Raw genomic sequence first — 23,721 nt, 5'->3', positions numbered from 1 at the left:
ACCCTTAAAGATCGCATACGCATCTTTCTTATACAATCGTATAAAAGTAGTTTAATGTTCAAAAGTTGGTTGTTTCCCCAGCAACGGCGATAAACTAGGAACATCTTTTGCACAGGCCTCTATTGGCGATAGTTTATATTGTCGATGTTTTTATCTGCAGTATTATTGCAAAAAAAAAAAAAAACTTATATAATAAACGATCGACAATGCAAAATATCGCTAATATATGATCCTATGTTGAAGTTATACCTTAAACTAATGTTTTATTTTCTCAAAAATGAAAAACTATGATTCCTACATTTGTTTTGCACTTAAAATTTTGTCGTTGATTTAAATGCTACTGCAATTCATCATTTTTGTATCAAAAGACTTTTGATGTCTCTACGAGCAAATGGCTTCGAATTCTGGTTAATGCATTCGTCTAAGAATGACGATATCTAAGATAAAATGAGTGGGATAATTGAATAATTTTCGTTCTCTTTCAGTACAAAATGGCGCCGGGGGCGGCCTTTTCGCAAGAAGTGATCAAATCCGAAAGTGTAGGCTTTAGCAACAAATACGGGCGAAACCCGGACGCGCCCCACGTTTAGTAGAACTACATCCTTTTGTCGTAATTGCAATCACCAATATAACGCACAAGATTACGCAAGGATCATTTCAAGTACACGGTCGGGATGCGTGTAAAATGCCGACAATGTGGCAAAAAAAAAAAAAAAAAAAACTCTTCGTGAAAGATCGTATTTTCTGTAAAAACATTTCCTGTTTTAAACATTTACGCTGTTTCCAAATTAAATAAACGTATCCTATTATGTGGTTAAATTACTTAAACGAAATTTGTAGATTGATTCATTTGTATTTTGTGTTAGGTCTTTGACTGTTAATGGGAAATAAAAATGGCTTGTAAATGAGTCGTTTGTTGTACAAAAAGCGGAACTCTTTGTGTGTAACAAAAGCTCAGGTAATAACAAAATGATCTAGATGAAAATTTTAAAGGTGAACAAAAATATTGATTTCTAAGACAATTTTCGAAAAAAAAATTAATTAAATTTCTGCATGATTACTGATCCATTGATACAATTTTTCTCGAGCTTAACGACAGAGCTCTATTGTACTCCCACTTATTGCTCATGCCAAAAATAATTGATGTTATTGAGAAACTTGACAAACGTCTGTCCTATCAGCGAGTATAAATGCTTATGGAACTATCGAATCTACTGTGGAAGCAAAAAATATGAAATTCTAAACTCTTAATTTCTTTTCGGCTCCAGTAGTCAGTAGTACTTTCGAACAGGACTACTTTAGTTTTGGACCAATATTATTTCTTCGCCGAGAATAGTTTTATTACACTACAGGGGAAAAAAACAGAAGATAAAAACATGGTCATTGGACTGCAAAAATCTCCTTTTCTTCCAAATCGGTGCACAGAGGTGGGAGGGTTTTAGATGTTAACTCTCTCAAGAGCAGTTGATTTGAACCAAATTGCCAACCCTATTGTACGAGTATTAATCTATAATAATAAATATTTCTAACTCGAAAATAATACTAATATGAATATTGTCTTTCATCATTCCAATTGAAAACCAACTTAGGGTAACGGCACCAATAACAGACAAATGTCCAGTAACAGTCGTAAGTTTGAATTATAATAATAATTTTAGGCGGGTAAAACTGATGTTGCTGTGGCCCATGAATACAGTGCAACCATAAGTGTTATCAGACTGAATTTATGAGTCAATTAGTATTTACAAGGCAGTGGTGGAAGGTTATGAACAGCCACCACGAGGTCTGCCGGTGTTTCATGCATATTTGAATTTAATAAGGCTTTAGTTCTAAATAGCTTAAAACGCCTAAATACATTAAAAGGCTCAGAAAATTGAGTTAACTTGAAACCGATGTTTTAAGCATGTCTGTTACTGGTGCCGTTGCCCTACTCTTTGCAAAAAATTACATGATCTGAATTAAACTGCTTTCTGATCAACAGGTGAAAGCTATTTCCTTTTCCGCTGGTGGAAATTACTTCGTCACTGTTGGTAACAATCATGTCAAATTTTGGTACCTGGAGTACTCTCGATCCACAAAGGTAAGTCACCTTCGTCATAATGATCCTGAAGAATTGATCAAAAGTGCTTATATGTACCTTATTTTATTCTTCCTTGGATGTAGTACAAGCTGGAACCTGTGCCTCTGATGGGTCGATCTGCTATCTTGGGAGACCAGAGGAACAATTACTTCTGCGACGTGGCGTGTGGACGGGGGGAATCTGCTGACAGCACCTTCGCTGTCACCAAATCCGGACTCTTGTGCGAATTCAATGGTCGGAGATTGCTGGATAAGTGGGTTGAACTAAGGGTGAGTGTTTCTTCAATATTGATTGATAGTAATTATTATCTTAGCTTGCGGGTTATCCTAAATGGTTTGTAGTTAACACCATGACATACAATTAAACGGAATTTGATGCATTTGAAAAATATTATTTTAATTGGTTTAGCAGTTATGTTCAAACTTGGGCACTGAACGTTTTATTTGGAAATATAAATTGCTATATAACATTTGATCAGGTTGATAGATATATATGTGAATGGACACACTCTGAATATCTAATGCATAACTTGGACAATCTAATAATACACTGCAGTGCATCCACTGGAGACTTTTCTTGACATCTTGGAGACGTCGAACAGAAGTCTGCAATGCTACACAAAATGAATGTTATCTTCTTAACGTCATTGTTCGCCAAGAAGTAATGTTTTGCCTCAGATGTTACAGGTTTCTTCAGAGGATGAGTCTGGCCTTAAAAATTTATGTAGGTCTTGACCTTTTCTTTCATTGGATTTGACATTAACTTCATATTTGGTGGTACAACTTTGGATTGATTTATCTTCCTTTTCACGAGAGCCTATAGTTTCTATGAAGCCATGGTTCATCCAAACAGGTTCTGGTTTAGTTTCGCCAAATATAATTTTTTAGATACCTTTCTAAAGGTACATACGAGCTCAAAGGAGAAGTCTGGCCGTCGATTTCTTTAAAAAATATTTTTCATTTATTTATCTATTCTTTTATGGATTTTGAACCTAATCCTCCTGTACCAACTGCCGACTCAGATCTCCTCCTGCATGGCTCATCCTCTTTTATCTTCGGAGGGCACTTGATTGCAACGTTCTGAAGTAGTGGAACCCATGATTTGTAATTTTTTTCTTCATTTCAATTGAATTTATTCAAATAATGCTATGTACAACAATGAATGCTTAAATTTCCATTCTTCGTTAGTTTTGCACTAACCAAAGAAAAATAAAATCAGGTTAAAAATTGTTTGAATTAGAATCAACAAAAATTTAGTGCTCACTTGTTAGTTCTCACGGGTATACGTAAGGTTTTTATTGTATTTCATATATTTATCAACAGATACAAAACAAATCTTTCATCTGTGATGAAAATTAAGGCAATAATTATATTCTGGCTAGATTGTTCTGACTGGTAATTCCTTCCTGTATCCTTATGTTCACCTTTGTGTGGAGTGAGAAAAAATCAAAAGAATTTAACAACAAAAGTAGGATTTTCTCGTTGAACTATTTATCATCTCATAGTCTTTTTTTTTTTTTTGTCAGATCGCAATGGCATACAGCGTGTGTGTGGGAGAGAACCTCATCCTAGTCGGCTGTTCCGATGGCATCGTCAGGTGTTTCAGCCCGCTCGATCTCCGATTCATTTGCACTCTTCCTCGCCCTCACTATCTGGGGGTCGATGTGTCCAAAGGACTCACGGGAAGGTAAGCAAGTGCTTTACATTTTTTTATACTTGCATGAGTTATAAAAAGTGTCTGAGATAAATGTTCAGTTTTAGCAAATGTTCAATTCTCTTCTTGAAGAGTAAGAATGTATTTAAAACATCACAATAAAGTAGTAAGTATGAGTACAGCAAGTTTTAAGACAAAGATTAATCAGAGTTATGGTTAAGGCAACTTAATTTTTGTAAATAAAAGTTACCTACAGATACTTAATTGAATACTCCACCAAAATGTTTGAGCTCTAAATTAACCGTTTTCACTATATAAAGCTAATTTTTCAAATTGTTTCCACTAGATGGAAGTAATCTTAAGCACTATCAGTTCTAACATATTCTTCTCATTATTTCTCATTTTTTAAATTTAAACTGCAAATCTATACATGTATATTAAATCTCAGACAGGTATCGTGCCATCCTCCTGCTTCTAAGTATCCTGACGTGATTGCTGTTACATTAGACGAAACCAACAAAAAGGTAAAATACTTTTGCCAACTCCATTACCCAAATATCGTTATCAGTCAAGGATGAGAAATCGTGATACTGTGTAAAAAAACAGCCCCCTCCCCCCCCCCCCGAAATTCATTTTAAATGTTCTGTGATAGCTCATAAGCTTTACCGTTTTTTACATTTGGACTGGGAACTAGTTTAGGGGTAATAGCTTTCGAAATGGAAATCTTTGAAAAACTCGGTCAGTTCCTGACTGGTTTCATTAAATCCGGATATGAAAAGAAGAAGAATTAATTTCGAGTCGAAAATATTATCACTTCTGATGAAATTTTAATAGAATTCCAGAGTGCTAAGCTTTTTTACATGATTCGCGTTTTCACACTCGGATTATCAACTGTTTTAGTTTCAGCGAATAGTTATTGTCAGTCGTTTTTTCCAGCCAGATTATATATAAATATGTGTTTAATTTTCCAGGTTTTTCAAACAACGTAAATTCATTTTTGTTTTACGTAGTTTTGAATCTCACATCATGTAGATGAAGACCCGCACTGTCTCTCGACTGTATAAGTCTATTTCTGACATTTCTCATGACTAGGTTTGCCAAACGTCCCGGTTTGATCGGAACAGTCCCGGATTTCAGACAAAACTACGGTGTTCCAGCCGGTTTACCTCACGTCCCCGTGAATGATGAATTTGATCATAGATAGCCAAAAAAGTCTAAAAATAAGAAACTGAAGGATTATTTAGGGGATAACTACTTTGTCATTTGTAACATTAACATAATAATTGATGTTGAATTGACTTGTGAAGATTTTTACTACATGATTTAAACCGAAAAAGTTCCAGCCAATGAAAAGTACATGTAAATATTGTTCAAAATTTTATTCCTCATTCAAATTGTTTCTACTTGCGTCATGTATTATTTATTACCCCTGGTTTTGGCTCACAGTTAGTATCCATTTATTCATAGCATTGAGAAACTACTACCCTATAAAACAATCTAAAAACCAGCCAAGGATGTGTACCCTTCTGAATACCCCCGACACGGGGATTCGGATGGGGAAAGGTCCCGGTTGAGCATTTCAGAAATCTGGCAAGCCTACTCATGACTCTTTCTAACATAGAAACAAGTACGTTGGCAATTTCTGCCTTGATGTTAACTTTTAGACTTTGTAGAGTCTTTGAATGGTTTTCATAATGCGAGATACCAAAAAACTACAGAAAAAATCACAAGAGGCCAAATCGGATAAGCGGACTAGACACTCCAAATCGCCTCCTCTTGAGATAAGGCGTTTTGGAAAGTATTCCCTCAAAGCAGCCTATGATGCCCTTGAGGAATGAGCTGTTCTTTATTCTATTGGAACTAAATAAATGTCTTTAAGTCATTTTCATGAAATCGCCGAACTTTTTCCGTTTATAAGCAATGGGGGAACGGGGGAGGGGAGACATCACCAGCCTGATGTTATTTTAATGCGCTTATAAAAAATATTTTAGATATGTACCTACATTTTTATTATGAAAAAAAAAATACACGTTCCGATTCACAACATGGATTTTATTGAGTCTTGAAACAGGGAAGTTATCTTGCGATACCCAGTACAGCTAAATGGAACAAAAATTATTTAAAAAAAGTTCCGGTTGAGTTTTGTGCTGTATACAGGAAATGTAATGTTGGGGGTTACATACACTCCACCACATGACGCACGCTACAAAAAAAAAAAAAAAAAAAATCAACACTCCAGTTAAGGGTTAATTTGTAAAAATTCATTTAAAATTGAAAACAAAAAGCGCGGAAACTGAGCTCCTGAGTAAATAAAGTCCTGACTTACGATAAAAATTGATTCTAACAAATCTAAATTTGAGATACCAGTTATATTATCTTGCTACACTCTTTCGCCAGCTTGGAAAGAATCTTCCCCCAAGTCATCTGTATCAAAACATAATCTATAAATTTGCTTACGGCAGAAACTGCACAAGATTCTGAGATCTACCACGAGCGATGGATGAAGCAACCAACAAGTAATTAGCTCAAACCTTGCCCTTCATGGAAACCTAAATCGGAGCTTTTAAAGAAATTTTTCAAGGACCTTGCTATGAAAGATACGACATCTATTTTTACAAAAGTTATACAATTTCAAAAAATATATGTGGAGGAATGGGGTGAACGTTCAGATTTCAATCAGAAAATTATGTTCAATAAGTGCATTGTTGGGTTGCTTCATAAAATAACAAAAACCAGGTTTTTCTTCAGTTTCGGTTGCATTATCTCGGTTTATTTACTTATTTTAAATTTGAGAGTGGAGCACTGATTATATTGTTGTTATCGGGGATAATTCCAATGTCTCTGTTTGAAGGTGACTTGTGTGCACAGCGATCACAGCCTCTACGTGTGGGACGTAAAGGACGTCAAGAAAGTGGGAAAGTCGCATTCCTTTTTATACCATAGTGCCTGCATATGGGGAGTGGAAGTAAGAACCTTTTTTTTTTTGATTTCTCGTTTTTTTTTTTTTTTTTTCCAATAAAGAAAGGCCATTTTACAAGTGAAACTAGCTTAAAGCAGAAACCAGATGCTTTAGTTTTTAAAAGATGGACAACTACAACAATAATAATAATGATAATGACGATGAAGTAAAAACTTGATTATTTGAACCTTTTTTATCTGAACTGAAATTCATTTCTGTTTTTCTTTGTAAAATTGTTGTGTGTATAAAGTATTTCAAAATTTGAATTGAAGTGACTATATTATAGTGCTGCTTTCTATCTAGTTCTTGCTTCTATTTTGTAAGTATACTTCACATAAAATAGTTTTATAAGAAATACCCTATTTGTTGTGCATAATCTGCAAACTGAAATGTTCTAAAATACCCGTTAGGTTCGATTTTCCGAAAGTCCGTCCGTTTTCCGAAGTCCCGTCTATTTCAATAACTTTGTCTGGGTTCTGCTGTATTATCAATTGTTTCAACGATAATAACACTAAAATTTAAATTTTCTATGCATTTGTATTTTGCTTTTAATATTTGCAACTATACACTAACTAGAAAATCGCCCATCTAGGTATGAAGGTGAAAATTGCTTCTCTTACATTTTAAAGAAGCAATTGCCTGTTTGGTGTTATTTTAATGGTTGAAAATTTAACCCTAACTCCAGTGGATTAACCCTAAACTCCAGTAGACATAGTTGACCGCTTTTTCGTTTCTTCATTCCCCTGAAATGACACAGTCTTACCAGTAAAACTGCTAAATTGCCGGATCGAGTTCAGCCTTGTCACAATAAAGCCTTTTCTTCCATGTTAAACATTACCAAAACACATTATCAAATTATCATGCCGTATCGCGAGTTTTGTTGAAGCGCATGGGTTACTCGATCATCGGCAATTATTAATATGAAGATGATTAATTAGAGGATAGATAATAAAATAATTGACGTCATTGTTTTTATCCAGTTAAATATATACTTGACGGTGTCAATCACGTGTTTGGCTTGAACAGGAACAAATTGTTGCCAAGAAGACTACCATTGCGAATACCATTCGGTATTTTTTTTATTCCAGAGAAAATCTCTCAAAGTGGCCATAGTGGCCATGGCTAACCTTCTGACTGTTTTTTTACTTTCTGCCTATCTTTTTCGTGAACAGAGAGTAAAATTTTGGGCGTTGGTCTACTACACTACAGATAATTGACTGTTCTTAAGACAAGTTACGTTGAACCTGAAACTGATACCATAAGCAAATAAATTTATAACTGAATGAGAGAATGCGGAAGGCACAAAACATTACAGAATATTGTCGAGAAAAGATAATATTGAGGCACATTGTTTCTAAATAACTCTAGTGATGCAAAAATTTCAATCCTAAAAATCTTCACTGATAAATATTATTACATTCTATTCCTTAAGATGGATTTTTTACCTGTGGCAAGCAGATTAACCATCTATAATTCGTTTCCTTAATCTGCCTCTCTCTTATTCATTTCATAGACGTACCCGAATCTGCCCGAGAGCAGCCCACTTCCAGAAGGTACATTTTTCACTTGTGCCAGCGACGACACCATTCGAATATGGAACCTGGATCAAAAGGTTTTCCAAAACAGTGCCTTGAAGCGAAACATTTATTGCCACGTAAGTAACATTCACTTCACTTACTGTACAAACGCTGGTAACTCGTCTTATGTCTGATATAATTTGTTGCAATTACTCCTGCTTTTATTTATTTATTTCTTTCGTTTTGTTAGGAACTACTGAAAATTTTGTACACCGATCCCAATTTAGTGTTCCTATGTGATATCGACTTTCTTCCAGGTAAGTATCTACAACTTTTGTACGTGTAATTGTTTATGCATTAAGAAAAGTCTTAGTTGGCTTTTGAGACTAACAGTTTTTATGAAACTTGCTTTATCGGATCAGTGGCGTATCCAAGAGGAATTGGGGAGATACCCGCACCCCCCCCCCTCACACGAAACGCTGAAATTTTCCTTCTTTGACCATAGAAAACAAGTAAAACTAACCATACACACCTCTCCTCGAAATTCAACCATATTTCCCTTCGAGATTTTTTTTTTCTGTCTACGCCACTCAAACGTATCATTCAAAAATCACGAAATGAAGGTTTATATCATAGAACTTATCTCGTTCACAAATGATGCGAACCGGTGGCGTAGCCAGAAAAAAAGTTCGGAGGAGGATATGAGTTACTTTTATTCCTGTTCCATAGTCAAAAAAAGGGGAAAAATCTTAGTTTCAGGGGGATTAATATATTCTCAAATCTTTTCTAATGCAAACCATTGACTTAGTACAGCGGTTCCCTACCTTTTCCTCCTTGCGAACTCTTTCCAAACTCCGAAAGAAGTTAGCGAACCCCTTGGGTACTAGGTAATAAGTAACAAGCAAAAAAAAAAAAAACTGATTTGAATTCTGAAATTTTGAATTCAAATTAAGTTTGTCGCAATCACGAGTTTAGGCAGGACCCTACTCATTGGAGTTATTGGTTCTAGAAACGGCCCCTGTCCCCTCAAGCCTGTTCCTCCTCCTGAGCGGTTACGTGTGTATCGTTGTATGTGTGTAGGCGTGCGTGCGTGTATGTGTAGGCTAGGCTTGTGTGAGTGCGTAGACCTACGTGTATGAACGTAGGCGTGAGTGTATGTGTGTAAAGGTGGGTGTGTGTGCGAGTGTGTATGGATCGCGCGTGTGTGTAGGATATGCACGCCACCAGATTCCGGGTGACAGGCAGTGGTCAGGACCAGAGGAGGCACGCCTGCAGCGGCCGATGGGCGTGGTGCTGAAGAGACCCCTGATCCAAGCTGAAAAAGGAACCATACACGGAACATCAAGGAGAGTCAAATGAAAACAATTAGCAATCGTGATTGCTCAAAAAAAAAAAAAAAAAGAAAGAAAAAAGAAACGCGCGCGCACACAACTACATATAGAAAATAAAATTTGTGAGATTTTTTTTAGTTTGATGCCCCCCCCCCCCCGGCTTAGAGATTGCAATACCGGACCAAAAACTCAATACTGGTATTCGGTATTTTTAAAACGTGATACTCGTATCAGTACTGGTAGTTGAAAATTCTCAAAAAATGCTTGAAAACTTACAAATTTCTCATGATAACAACTTTGCTTCAGTTGCTTATTGTTTAACAGATTGAAAATATGCAGAAGAAGTAAACTAAAAGCAAGCAATAACAAAAGAATTTCCAAAATACTGAATTCGAATTATATAGATAGCAAGATATGCGAATCACAGAAATTTGTAGTATGTTTCAGAAACTTGAGAACCATGGTTTTTATATTTTTGGTGCAGGATGTAGCAAGGAGCTGAATTTGACATATATATTGGCATTCCATCTAATCATTCCAGGTAATTTTTAACAAAAAAAATATTGTTAAGCTCACTCACCACAAGACAAATTTTCTACACAAATTTCGTAAAATCCTTATTTACATATAGCGCAAATTTACTTGCATGGTTAAATTCCGTTGTTTTTTTTTTTTTTTTTTTACTGCGTAAACCTTACACTGCCAAACTTTCACCCACGAAAATTTTCTATAGTAATTAATTTTTCATACTTCCAGTGGTATTTTTGGGTTGATAGCCATTCTTTCCCTTTTTCGACAATAAAGTTCGAAGTAAATTGTAGTCTATGTAGTGTGAAAATTATAGCAACAAACAACAGCGTGATCACACTTCTATGCATTTTTGATAAAACACAAGAGAAGAGCGACAGCACTTCGTCAGACTCAAATGGTAAAGAAACTAAGTATCAAAATATTTTAGACGCTCGTACATGCTCCATGTAATGTTTTCATCAAGTTTAATCAATCTTTCCGATCGAAAGCTTCTGAGGAAACGAACGCTTTCTAATTCTTTCATCTGAGGACATTATATTCATAACTAGAGTTTTTTCAGATGGCTTCAGGGCTTTCATTGTCAATGGAAGCGCTAAAAGCAGCACTTTGCAATGACAGACTAAATTATTCAAATGTAAAATATGTCTGAAAGTATGAAAATATTTTCAAGCTAAGAGTATCAAATGTGCGAAAGACAAATGAATAAAAAACGAGCAAAATTTGCTTGAAACCGCTTGAGCATGAAACTTCATCAGAAACAGGCATGTTAAAACTCCGCCATTACAATATTTTTTTCGGGAACCCCATGAAATCCTCTCGCGAACACCGGGTTCGCGAACCACCGGTTGCAAACCGCTGACTGGATTTTAGTGTCATAACTAAAAAGAATATGAGCGTTTTTTTTTCGAGTACTCATAACGCTTCCTCCACTAGTTCGTTTCTAGCTTGGGACAATATCATAAAACGTCATATCATTGTCTTCATGAATTTAAAAAAAATATGTTTTTGATTATTTTATTTATTTATTATTCATTAGTTTTGAATTTTTTGTTGGGATTGACAGTAACATTTTCTTACGTGCCAAGTTTTGGTGCAGTGACAGCTCATGATCAATATGAACTTGAAGCCATGAACCATTGTGCCTAGTAAATGCAATTGCTCACAATTATTAAAATCGAATAACATGTGAAAAACCAGCATTGTGACGTATTTTGTTTTTCAGCCGGAACTAACGAGAAACTAGTTAATTCGTACGATGGTAGAAACGGTGTTCGATGCCTGAAGATACGACCGGATGGTCAACATCTAGCATCTGGTGACCGGTCCGGTAATGTAAGGTAAGTCGATGAGTCGATTTTGAAAAATATGTCTCGCAATGTGAGGTTAATGTAAAATCACGTCTGTGTGTGTGAGGAGAGTATTCTTCATTTGAAAGGTTTCAATTCGAAGCGAAACTGATGATCGTAAATCGCTGTCGCAAATCAAACTGATTGTTGAACGCTCTTCGATGTATGAATTGAATAGAAATCTAGATAATATAGAAGTCAAGTGACAGTGAATTGGTGAATGAATCGAATTGAAAGCTGGTGCATTGAAAACAGCTGACCGTAAATCAATCTCTGAGTAATATCGAAACCGAGGCAATAAAAATTAGTGTATCAATCGAATCGACATTGTTGGTTGTAAATCGATGGATGCATGGAATCGAAATTAATGCAAACGAAATTGAGTGTTGTAATTGACATATGAATAAAATCAGAACTAATGAATGCGTAAATTGAATTGAAAGTTGTGGCATAAAAAAGAAAGTTGTTGTGAAATAGATAACTGGAGAATTCCCAGGGCCTGTCTTTGATGAAATTTTTTCCAAGAGTCTGAGCCTCTGTTTAGACCCCCCCCCCCTTGAATCGACAATTCAGCTTCTGATTAGTTTGTTCCCCCCCCCCCCTTTTTTTTTCAAACCTGCACTTCGCAGCTTATGATTGAAATTTATACCTTTAGGTTTTAGTTTAAACGTATAACACGAAAATTAGCGCGAAATCGCTGGACGGGAAATATCACTTTACATGAAATGCTTACTTGATCCTGTGATTTAACAATCACTTGATAATTTATCGGATAAGATAAAATTTGGTTAACATGAAGTAGTCATCCCTTGATGACTATTTCATGTTAATTTCGCGTTGCCGAGGTTTGACTGTATGTTAACCATTTTTCCAGTGACAAATTTACAGGGCAGGGACCCGTTTGCCGCACACTGAACGATGTAAAGCATTGATCATATGAACGTTTGAAAGTCTTCAGGGCTCCTATAGTCGTGGGGGCTCCTCGCAATTGTGACATAGTAAATCCGCCACTGAATTTCGCTTGCCTGAAAGATTAGATAGTTTCACTCGACATTGAAGCAAAGTTTTGTTTTTGTGCAGGATCTATGACTTGCAGTATCTGGAACTTCTTTGCAAAATAGAAGCCCACGATGCTGAAGTTCTCTGTCTGGAATATTCGAACTTGCAATCTTCTGGTACGTATTCCCGTCCTCTTTTCTTGTTAACAGACTTTTTTTGTAATTTTTTTTCCAATGGCAAGGTTTGCAAGACCACTACAACCGAAGAACGAATATATATATAAGAAAAAGAACAACAAACAATGGGAACTAATACAGTAGTCCCCCGTTTTACACGGGTTTATTTTACGCGGTTTCGATTATACGCGGTTTAAGATTTGACACCTTTATTTTATTTTACGCGTATGAGTTTCGGTTTTACGCAGATGTGGCAATGCAAACAGATAAAATTTTCCCCTCTTTCAAAATCCAAACTCCTGACCTGAAGATTGCAGATTACACGTAATCAAATGCATTTTGGCGTGCTGATAATCGAGCTTGGGCCACTGGAGACATTTTATGCGATTGGTTTCAGAGCTCTTTCCAGAAGCAAAATTCAACTCACACAGTTCAGAACTCACTGGAAGAAGAGGTTTTAGGAGTGACAAAGGAGGCAAAAACCAACGAGGATACCGACGTCGATAACGCACAACCAAAAACGTTCACATTGAAAATTTTGAGCCATTCCTTGACAATAGAAATGATCTTTCTGATTTGTTAGTGAAGGAAGATTCTATCATGGAAATGACACAAGTGATCATGGTTGCGTTAATGCTCTGAAAGGAATTACCGAGGAAAATTCTTAACGATTGCCAAAAGACTGTCAAAGCCAGCTTATCTTTATAAACAACACGAAATTAATTTGTTTTCTTTATGCATGTTGTGCATAAAAAGTCATTATAAGTAAACATTAAGCTTATTTTACAATTAGTCATCACTAAAATGAAGTACGAGTATTTTGTTATTTATGGAACCAAACCCCTATTTTAATACTAGTATTAGATCTCAATTTACGCGGTTTCCATTTACGCGGCATTTCCGTGGAACGTAACCGCCTCGTGAAGCGAGGGTCTACTGTACTAAAATAAACAAACAGCTGCAGTAAAAAGTCCATGAAACCAAACGGCTCCTAGCCTCGCAGTAGCGGTCCACTAGAGTTCGCTGCCTAAAGCCGGGCAATAGGGGAGGTGGCTCCCATCCACAACATATCACAGATTACAGAGCGTGTAGAGAGGGCGACATTTTTGTAATTGATGTGAAAAAAAAAATGATAGTTGTATTTCAATTTTTCGCCCGTGTTCGAAAAAATATGTTTCTTTCTCTGAGAGTTTCAGTTCCTTATACAGTTTAAGTGCATTGAATAAAATAATGGATTAGTCAATTTTGAGACCATTTTGAACATTTTTGAAAAATATCTGTGCGTAGGTGAACATTTGCTTTTTAATCTGGTATGTTTTCAGTTAATGTTTTTCTTCCTTTCTAAATCTCTAATCTATATCAGTAAAAACCTCAAAAAGTAAAATCTCTGTTAGTAAAGAACATTTTATGTATCTTTTACTGACCCTGGTGCAATTCAAAAACAAAGTTGATTAACATACTATGTATAAATCAAATTTAGTTGAAATATAGGAATTCAGAAAATTTTGGCGACTCATAAGCTATGTTTTTCTTGAAATCATCTCTCCCATGAAACTCGCTTTTTTCTCTCCGCTATAGATTCGACTCAATTATTGTCATCGGCGAGTCGGGATCGGCTGATTCATCTGTTCGACGCCCAGAAGAAGTATTCGTTTGCTCAAACCCTCGACGACCACACCTCATCTGTGACAGCTGCCAAATTCGTTCGATGCGACAACGATCTATTCTTCGTATCGTGCGGCGCCGATAAATCTGTGATATTCCGGAAAACGAAATGGGTAAGTGCCCCCCCCCCCTTCCCATCCTCTTTGCAGTTTTTTTTTTGCTCCGAGTTATTCCATGTCAAATCACGAAGCCACTAAATCTTACCATCTCAGATTTTAATGAAACTAATAAGAAATCTTTCTTTTTAACATCCTGATTTCCGAAATATTTTTTTTTTTTAATATCACCCATAATTAATAAGTAATCAATTTTTGAAATTCGTTGAAACGTCTTTTTTTTAAGACTTAACTGCAGTGCTTTAAAATGATATAACTCAAGTTCAAAGCAATTTCGAAGAGGGAAAAATTATCGTTTTAATAGAATTAAAAAATTTATTCTAGTCTTTGGTTCAAGACCGAACATTATTAGTCTCATTATGGATTTGAAAGATTTTACTGAATTTCTATGTAATGGTGCGGAGGGAGGAGGTTACCAACCCTAAAATTTGCCAGGTAATATAGTAAATAAAACATTGCAGGGATGCTAGATGCCATATAGTTTAAGAGCTAGCCCCAAAAAAATCGACTTGGCAACCGAACCGGAGAGTTTTGCTTGCAAAAAGCATATAATACATCCCTTAATGTCCCTGTGCATTGTCCGTCCATCAGCTGCCTAAATGTCGTGCAGTTCGGTTACCGGTTTTAAATTGTTGCAAAAAGTCCTTTTCACGCGTCCACCCACACCTAAAGGCCCCGGAAAGGTGTCGGACAATGCGCAGGGACATTGAGGGATGTATTACATGCCTTTTGCAAGCAAAACTCTCTGGTTCGGTTGCCAAGTCGATTTTTTGGGGCTAGCTCTTAAACTAATAGGTATGTCACTGCATGGAATGACCCCTTTATTAAAGTTTCTTTTCAGTCTATTCTGTCTTCTCCACAACTTACTGTGATTAAATTTTCTTGCAACATTTTCAAAATCAGAAAAAAAAGGGTAAATTTAAAGTAGTGAATTGGACATTGCTAAATTCAAAATATGTTGATCTAAGATCAAATTATGAAAGGGAATATTGTATTCTTCTATGATGAATTGTAAATTTCGAAAATCAATGAAATCATCAAAGAAAGACAGTTTCTCTGACTATCAAGAATTGTGCATCGGGAATTTGTAAACTGAAAGGTTTCGTTTTATGACTGAACTTGAACTGAAAAAATATTTTCTCTATACTACGAGTATATCTGCAAATATGTTCACTGAATTATCACTTCCCTTCCCATCGAAGGTCATATTCCTGTACTAAAAAAAGGGGCGCCACTTAGTACTTCCGTGATCAAATTCTCTTGGTCATGCACTGCCCTTTTACACTTCAGTTTGTAGAAAACACTTATTTTCGGCTTGTAGAAAAGTGTTAATTTCTACTTTTAGTTGCAGGGTATATGTTCCAACAGTTTGTGGGCCTGAATTTCTAGTGGCTTGGTTGCGTCGCTAAGCCGTTTACCATAGAAATAGGAGACAGGAGAAAATTTTCCTCCCCTTCAGTCACTTATCCGAATTGTTGAAATGGAGATGACTAACGCCGCCATCTCGCGATGGTTAAGTCAATTATCGTCGTTCTGTGTCAGGGGTAATGATGATCGCTTACTAGGTGCATCTTTTTAAAATGGCTATAACTTTCGTAGCATTGAAAAAGAGTGAAAGCTGAAAAAGGAGAGTGCCCTCACATTTGAAAAGTTTTCGATGAAATTACTTTCGTAATAATAGTAGTATTCTGGAGAAATATTTTTGGTAAAAGTATTTCTCAACGTATAAAGCGCGAATGTAAGGGTTTCAAATTATGTGTATGTGTGTATTTGCTTTCATACTATTGTATTTTTATTTGCTCAAGGTTTTTTTTTTCTTCTTCTGAACTTTATAATTTCTGGTGTGTGTGTAACTTCAGGTCAATAAAGTACGAAATGTTTACCTTTCGCTCAAAATTTCGATTGTAAAGTTGCTTTGGCGTAAACATGTTAAACGCAAATTGTAATGGTTTTTATTTTTTGCAAATGCAGCAAACATAGATTCCAAAAAATCTTCTAATTGCTAAACCTTTTTTTTTCTCCGATACTAGAAGCCTCAGGTAAAGGTGACTACAGAACAAACCCTGACAGAGAAGACGACTTTCTACGACATGGAACAAGATGTATCCCAGAGCTACGTCCTCGCCGCCTGCCAAGACAGCAAAATCCGAATCTATGACGTGCCCAGTGGGAAGTACGTGAGGTCGATGCCTGGTGCGCAAGGAGACGGAACGCTGATTAAAGTGAGTTCTAATTAGATTGGTTTTTTCTAGCTCAAACAAAGTTAATCATCTATATCTTAGAATAAAAGTAAATAAAACAAAGTTGCGAATCTGGGGGGAAATCCGGCGAAGTTTTATTTACTTTAGCCCAAACAAAGTTAATCATCTGTATCTTCTAATAAAAGTGAATAAACCAAAGTGAATGCACAAATTTATAAATCCGTGCAAGTCCAGCGATGTTTTTAAAAACTTTTGCTGATTTATCGCAAAAGTATTTAGTCATTTCTGCCCGATTGGAATCGCTATTAACTGAATCAGTAGAAGTGAACTGAAAACTCTTGAGAACGCCTGATCTATAAAAATTTTAATTTCTATTATTTGCACTTAATAATGAGTTCCCCTTTTTCTCCTCGTCACTATTATTATTATTGTTGTTGTTTTTGTTATTATATTGCTATTAATAATAGTAGTATTATTGTTATCATTAAGAAACTTTACACTTGGAGAAAAATAACACATAATTATATATAGATGAGTAACACCTATATGTGATTTAGTGTCACATAGATCAATGTCGCATACTTGCTCAGGCCATCTGCAGGAGCCCCTTATTAAATGCTGCAAAAGCATTTATTTTCGCGAACCGTAACGTTCGCGAAAATGTAGATATCGGTAATATCGCGAGCTAAAAATTTCGCGAATTTCATATGTAGACAACCGAAAGTTGAAGAATACAATATTCCGCGTGCATTAAATTTCGCGATTACAAGTTCGTAAAAATCAAAGCCTCTCGAAAATAAGTGCTTTTACAGTAGTACAATCGAGAAAAATGCTGTAGAGTTACAACTGCTCATTGTAAATGCTACAGGCTGTGTTACACTGAGGGTGTGTGAGGGTGTAAGCAACCTAAGCGAAGTACGAAATGCCAAAAAACAGCTGTTTTGATGCTGAGAGCCGCATTGTTAAACATTTATTTATCGTTCTTGATTTTAAACAGCATGACAAACAAACTAAAGCCTTTTCTTTGGCATACTATTTTATATGGTTTGCACTTTATGGGAGCTAATATATCTAGAGGGACCGTAGACCACTCCTCATGAGCCTAATGGTGAATCAGGCCCAGTATGTGATTTTTGCTGATTACAATGTTAATCTCTCTTGAATTTAACGATATTCTTTGGAGCTTTGAACTTTTGTCAAACGATCTTTTTCTCAAGAACAGTTATTTCCTCAACCTTTGAAACAACAATTAAGGCTGAAATATCGTTTGCTAAAACAAAGAAATTCTCTTACTTTTCCATGTCTTGCTAAGCGAAATTCTCTTCGATGACAAGAACTCCTATACATTCAAAGATGTTCAATACCCCCTCATTACAACGCAGTCTCACCTGATCTAGTCTGATCTCTCTCTTTTTTTTTTTAATATCATTGCTTCATAGACATGTCATATCAGCCATCAATTATATATATACTAAATTTAAATCATATCACCTCTCAATATAACGATGCATGCTTTTACAGCGGTAATTGCATTGAATCAGATGCGGATACAAGGGAGAGGCGATGGGGGTGATGACCCCTCCATTGAGGGAATTTCCACTGCTATTTTTTCATATTAATATCCAAAATATGCAATTTTTGACGATTTTCGGTGGTTTGAGGGGAAGAGGAGTTATGGGCTCTTCCCTGGAAATGTTTAGGAATTGAAGTCCCAAAAACACAATTATAAGTCATCGTTGATGACCTTGAAGGAATAATTGTGGTTCAGAACTCTCTCCCGGATATTTTTTAGAAATTTTTGTACCAGAAATGCACTTTTAAGCGATCTTTGATTGCCTAATGTTCTGTGATGTTCAAGAGCATAGCAGATTCAAGACTCCTCCTTCCTCAATTTTTCGATATTGTAGTTTAAAAAACGCCTTTAGACGACCGTCGATGATATTAGTGGACAGTAGCGTAACTAGGGGTTGGCAGCAGTGGCTCTCGCAGCTAGGGGGCGACATTTCAACTGATTCAAAAAATTAATAATAATAAATTTAAAAATTTTTGATCATATAAGCAGAGAAATGCTTTTATAAATAAAAATAAATTTAGAAAAAAAGTCTCCCAAGAAAAAGAAGGGAAAAAAAAGGCCTTAATTCCGAAAAAAAAAAGAAAAGAAAAGGGGGGGGGGGTTACCCGTGGTGTGAAATTTTATTCCGATTCATTGAGTTAGCCAAAGACTAATACTCACAATTTGCACACCAGGGAGCGGTGGTGGAGAACGTTTTATGCATTTTTTTTTTCGGGGAGGGGGCGATATTGTGTCAGGTAGCGTTTGAAGTGCATAGTTTTTCTTTGGCCAAGTATTTAATTTCATTATAATAAATAATAAAAGGTCTTAGTTGAACAAAATATTGGGCGGCCTTAATTAGCGAATACATAGTACTTTTATTTTGCCTGTATGTAAACGGTCGTGTTTTTAAGTCAATTTCAGATTAGCAATGTTTTTTTTGTATTTTCTTTGCGTTCCTAATTATAATATAATTTTTTAAATACAGTGAAACCTGTGTAAGTTGACTACTTGCGGTGCACTACTTTAGTGGTCAACTTAAACAGGTTATCAACTTAAACAGGTTATCAACTTATAGAGGTTGAAGAATATAATAAAATCTAATTCTGTGCCTGAAAATAGCGGTCAACTTAGACAGGTGGTCAACATACAAGGGTGGTCAACATATCAGGTTTTACTGTACTTTGATTTTTATTTTTAAAAAAATTAAGGTTTCTTTCTTTTTTTTTTTTTTGTAAGTGTGTAAATTATGTTTATTGTACATTTTCCTAATGGTTTGAAAGAATTTCTATTAAAAGCTTAAACTGTTTTTTTAAAAAAATAATAATAAATACATTGTTATAAACGGAACTGAGTTTTTTTTTTTTTTTTTGAGCAATCACGATTGCTTATTGCTTTCATTTCACCGTCCTTGGCGTTTGGTTCCTTTTTCAGCTTGGACCAGGGACACCAGCACCACCGCCCACCGGCCTCTGCAGGCGCGGCTCCGAGCACTGCCTCCTGGAATCCGTTTCTCCTGGTCGATGGCGTTCATGTACTACACATATGCGCGCTCACACACACACACGCTCATACACACAAGCCTTTACAGACATACACACACGCCTACGTGCATACACACAGGTTTACGCACACACACAAGCCTACACATGAACGCATGCGCGCCTACACATACACACACGCCTGCACACGACACACAACTATACACACGTAACCACCCAGGAGGAGGGGCAAGTTTGGGGCGACAGGAGCTGTTTCTAGAAACAATAGCCCACAATGAGTAGGGCCCTGTCGCAACTCGTGATTGCGAAAAACATAATTTGAATTCAAAATTTCAGAATTCAAGTTAATATTTTTAATTTTTTTTGTACATTATTTTTATTTATAAACGAATTGAAAATATTATTGGTTTTATTGAATTTATGTGAAATGGTGGGGGAGAACTAAAATTTTTGGGAAGGGGAGAATTCTGAATATGCCGAAAGAAATTCCAATTTTACCGAATAATAAAATTCGATTATGCACACATATACATACATAACATCTACTGCGAAGGAAAATTGGGCATCATTGAAAATAATTTAAAATAGAAAATAAGAATATTAAAGTTCAATATTGTCTCCTAATTTGTCACATCAATCAGTTAAATTCCCCCCCCCACAAAAAAAGAAGGTCATAGTGACCTCCGATGACTTCCCATTGGAACAACGCTGGAGGGGGGGGGGATTTCTGAAGTTCGCCAGGGGCGCTAGACCCCCTAGTTACGCTACTGTTAGTGGAAGAGGCAAGTTCCTGACCTTTCCCCGGAAATATATCGGAGTTGAAGTCCAAAACATTTGTGGTCAACATGTGGGTGTAAACAAGGATACGTACTACTCAAAGGTGATTAATAAAAATAAATTGTAACTACATACAAAAATTTACGTTATCCGGACTTGCAATGGGTCTCGTAAATAATGTTTTATTGTGGTTTACTTCAATACAAAAAAAAAAAAACTAGTGTAAAAAAATTTTAGTGTTTTTTTTTTTTTTTTTTTTTAATTTTCCAGCTTGCAATGGACCCAAGTGGCAGGTATTTAGCGACGAGTTCAACGGACAAAACCATTTATGTCTACGACTATGTGAGCGGACTTTGCGTTGCTTCCATGACTGGACATTCCGAGCTGGTTACGGGCCTCAAGTTCATGCCATCTGGAAAGCAATTAGTTTCCGTTTCAGGAGACGGGTAAGTCGTTTTCAAAACGTGCGATTGATAAGCCTTTTATATAAATAAAAAAAGATCAAAAAAGCTTTGTGCTACAATATGTATACGAGGGGGGACCCAAAAGAAACCGGACTAATGGTGCGCTGCCAATCCTAGACGTAGTAGAGTGTTCTCCAGCTAGATAACACAAGTAGAGATCTTCACAAACCAGCTGTTCAAGTGGCGTCAGTATAGTTGATAACGTCTGATTGTAGCGTTGGTTTTCTCAGGTGTTGTTGCTTTCCGCCTGCGAACTCATTACGGCAGATTTAAAAAGAACAAACTGTAAAATTGAAATTTTGCTTCCTGCTTGAAAAGTCAGTAACGGAATAGTTTACCAAATGCTTCAACAAGCTTTCAAGGACAATACTATGAGCCGTACACAAGCTTTCGAGTACTTTGGGCGCTTTAAACGTGGTAGCATGAGAGTTGAAGATCATGCTCGTTCTGAGCGCCCTTCAACGTCTCGAAATAATAAAAACGTTGAAAAAATCCGCCAAAAAATCAACGAGAGTCGTCGTTTTACGATTGACGAAACTTAAGAAGAAACAAGAGTGAGTTGGTGCTCGCGCGGGCGATCAGAAGAATGGTTCATTCACCATGATAACGCTCCCGTACACTTAGCCTTCACTATTAACCGCTACTTGGCCTCTCAGGGGTGGCCAGTCGTTCATCGACCCCCGTATTCGCCAGACCTAGCCCCCTGTGATATTTTTCTGTTCCCGAGGATGAAAAAATTTTTGAAATCGAAGCGTTTTGATGATGTAGAGGCTGTAAAAACTGCTTCGCAGCGGGCACTGAACATGGTCAAAGCTAAAGAGTTCCAGAGGAGCTTCTAACAGTGGAAAAAAATAATTAACAAGTGTATTTCAACTAAGGGTGAACACTCTGAAAGAGACAAAAGAAATTTTGTGAATAAAGTAATATATAAATATTTTAGAACAAAAATCCGTTTACTTTTGGGTCTCCCCTCGTATTGTGAAAAACCAACATAAATAAAGCACAAATTCTGAAGAAAAATACAGCATATAGTTATTTCAAGTCTTCAATGGAGGCTCTTCATTATTGCAAAAAACTCAACACTTAATAAGAAAGTCATGAGAGAACCGGTGTCCACGTGGTGACGTATAATGCCAAATAATGCCCAGTAAGGTAATCCTCCATTTGTGATACAGTATAACAAAAATTCACTAGATCCTCTTTCATCGTCATCAAAAAGTCTAACAGATGATAAAGCGTTACCAACAAGCCATTTTTAACTACCAGGCAACAGTGTAGTGAAGTTGTTGCGGAATTGTGATGTCAAAGCCAACTAATCTTATTTCAAGGTAAATTTTGTTTCTACATGGTTCCGTGAAGTTTAACTAGAACAACAAAAGTTGCATACTGTTTTTCAAACCTAAATTATGTAGTTGATGAATTCAAAAAGAAAAATGTCGATGTGCGCCGCCATTTTCCCCCGAGATTTGATAACCCAGAAAAGTAGATTGTAGTCCGATAGGACCATGGTTCGCCTTATTAACACTTGTCCTTATAATATAACGCCGGGAGTATTTGGGAATCGGATATGATCTAGTGCTGCATTTGCTGCACATATGTGCACGAACTGTGCGCAGGTATGGAAACCGCCCCCCCCCCTGAAAATAACGACTTATTAGTTGTTTACATACTATAAAATATGGATTAGGATGCCGTGAGAAAATTCTAAATCTTCAAAGGATGCCGCGAGTCGAAAAAGTTTGAAAACATCTGGTGTAGTGAGTTTTTTGCACTTCTGAAGAGGCTCCATTGTAGCCTTGAAACACCTATGTGCTGTATTATTTTTTTTTTTTTGAGAGAGAGAGTTTTTGCTTTATTTACATTGGTTTTTCACTTTATTCATAAGCTTTTACACGATAAGGAAAAAATAATTGCGAGAATGTCATCATAAATTGAGTACATGATATCGCAAAGTATTTTATTACCGGAATGCCTGGGCACTTATTGATATCCCACCCCCTTGATTCAGCTAGGTACAAACTGTGTTTTAATAAGAGTCAACGATTGCAAATTGACGGAACATTTCAGACATTTTTCTTATTAGTATTGGTACGCGTTGCACGAGTTCGTTGACAGTATGAGGTGACTGAGTCGAAGTTTTTCAACTTCGTTTAGTTAGTAACAAATATTTCAAGTGCTCTGATCAGCATACAGACTTTAAAGAAACTCCATTAGGTGCAGTATTTTACGCACTTCAACATGGTATGCAATTTGAAACATTACGCAAATTCGTTTTTGGGGAGAATAGTTTTTATGATCATTAAATTTGTTTCAGAACGTTTTTTTAAATTTTGAGAGCCTCTCTATGTGAAATTCTTGGTATCGATGTGCACCATATAGAGTTTGGCAACGGTACTTCGTAAATTGGAATAAGGAACATACACACAGACATACTAACACATTGTACCATATATTTATTTTTGTATGCTTGAATAATACCACCCTTTTGCACATCAATATTTTGGCGGCAGCGCCATCTGTGATGAAAGTAGAAGTTCTTAATAAAAAGTTAAACAGTACAAAAAGTTGAATGAATCTCTTAAGTACACTTCCATTTTGAAGCATTGATTTTGAACATTTATGTTTCAGGTGCATTTTTGTGTGGAAGTTGAACATCAAAACATCCCAGCCTGTTGGTAAACCCGGTGAAACGACGACAATTCCCAATTCTTCCAGTATCTGGCAAGATTCCAGGTAATTTTTTACCCTTTACTTAAAAATTGATTGGGCTTAACTTATTAACTATGTTGTATATGTTTTTAAGTTTAGATTTGCTGAATTACAAAGCACAACCTTCGTTAATAAGCACAAAT

The 23,721-nt window shown here is 36.2% G+C and overlaps 1 protein-coding gene across 1 annotated transcript in view; it reads left to right on the top strand.

The window, feature by feature from the left end:
- The window catches only part of LOC129221505 (mitogen-activated protein kinase-binding protein 1-like), a 149,847-nt gene that overhangs the window by 70,938 nt on the left and 55,188 nt on the right, over positions 1 to 23,721 (top strand). The window contains exons 6-18 of the mRNA XM_054855995.1: positions 1,982 to 2,080; positions 2,164 to 2,349; positions 3,606 to 3,766; positions 4,182 to 4,257; positions 6,585 to 6,698; positions 8,206 to 8,346; positions 8,460 to 8,526; positions 11,294 to 11,408; positions 12,498 to 12,592; positions 14,171 to 14,370; positions 16,404 to 16,595; positions 20,676 to 20,851; positions 23,498 to 23,602. Coding sequence (XP_054711970.1) covers positions 1,982 to 2,080; positions 2,164 to 2,349; positions 3,606 to 3,766; positions 4,182 to 4,257; positions 6,585 to 6,698; positions 8,206 to 8,346; positions 8,460 to 8,526; positions 11,294 to 11,408; positions 12,498 to 12,592; positions 14,171 to 14,370; positions 16,404 to 16,595; positions 20,676 to 20,851; positions 23,498 to 23,602 — 1,727 coding nt within the window. The remainder of the gene's footprint in view (positions 1 to 1,981; positions 2,081 to 2,163; positions 2,350 to 3,605; positions 3,767 to 4,181; positions 4,258 to 6,584; positions 6,699 to 8,205; positions 8,347 to 8,459; positions 8,527 to 11,293; positions 11,409 to 12,497; positions 12,593 to 14,170; positions 14,371 to 16,403; positions 16,596 to 20,675; positions 20,852 to 23,497; positions 23,603 to 23,721) is intronic.

This window comes from Uloborus diversus, chromosome 4 (genome assembly GCF_026930045.1).
Source record: "Uloborus diversus isolate 005 chromosome 4, Udiv.v.3.1, whole genome shotgun sequence".
NCBI classification, from domain to species: domain Eukaryota; kingdom Metazoa; phylum Arthropoda; class Arachnida; order Araneae; family Uloboridae; genus Uloborus; species Uloborus diversus.
This window is presented reverse-complemented; position numbering and strand designations above follow the sequence as displayed.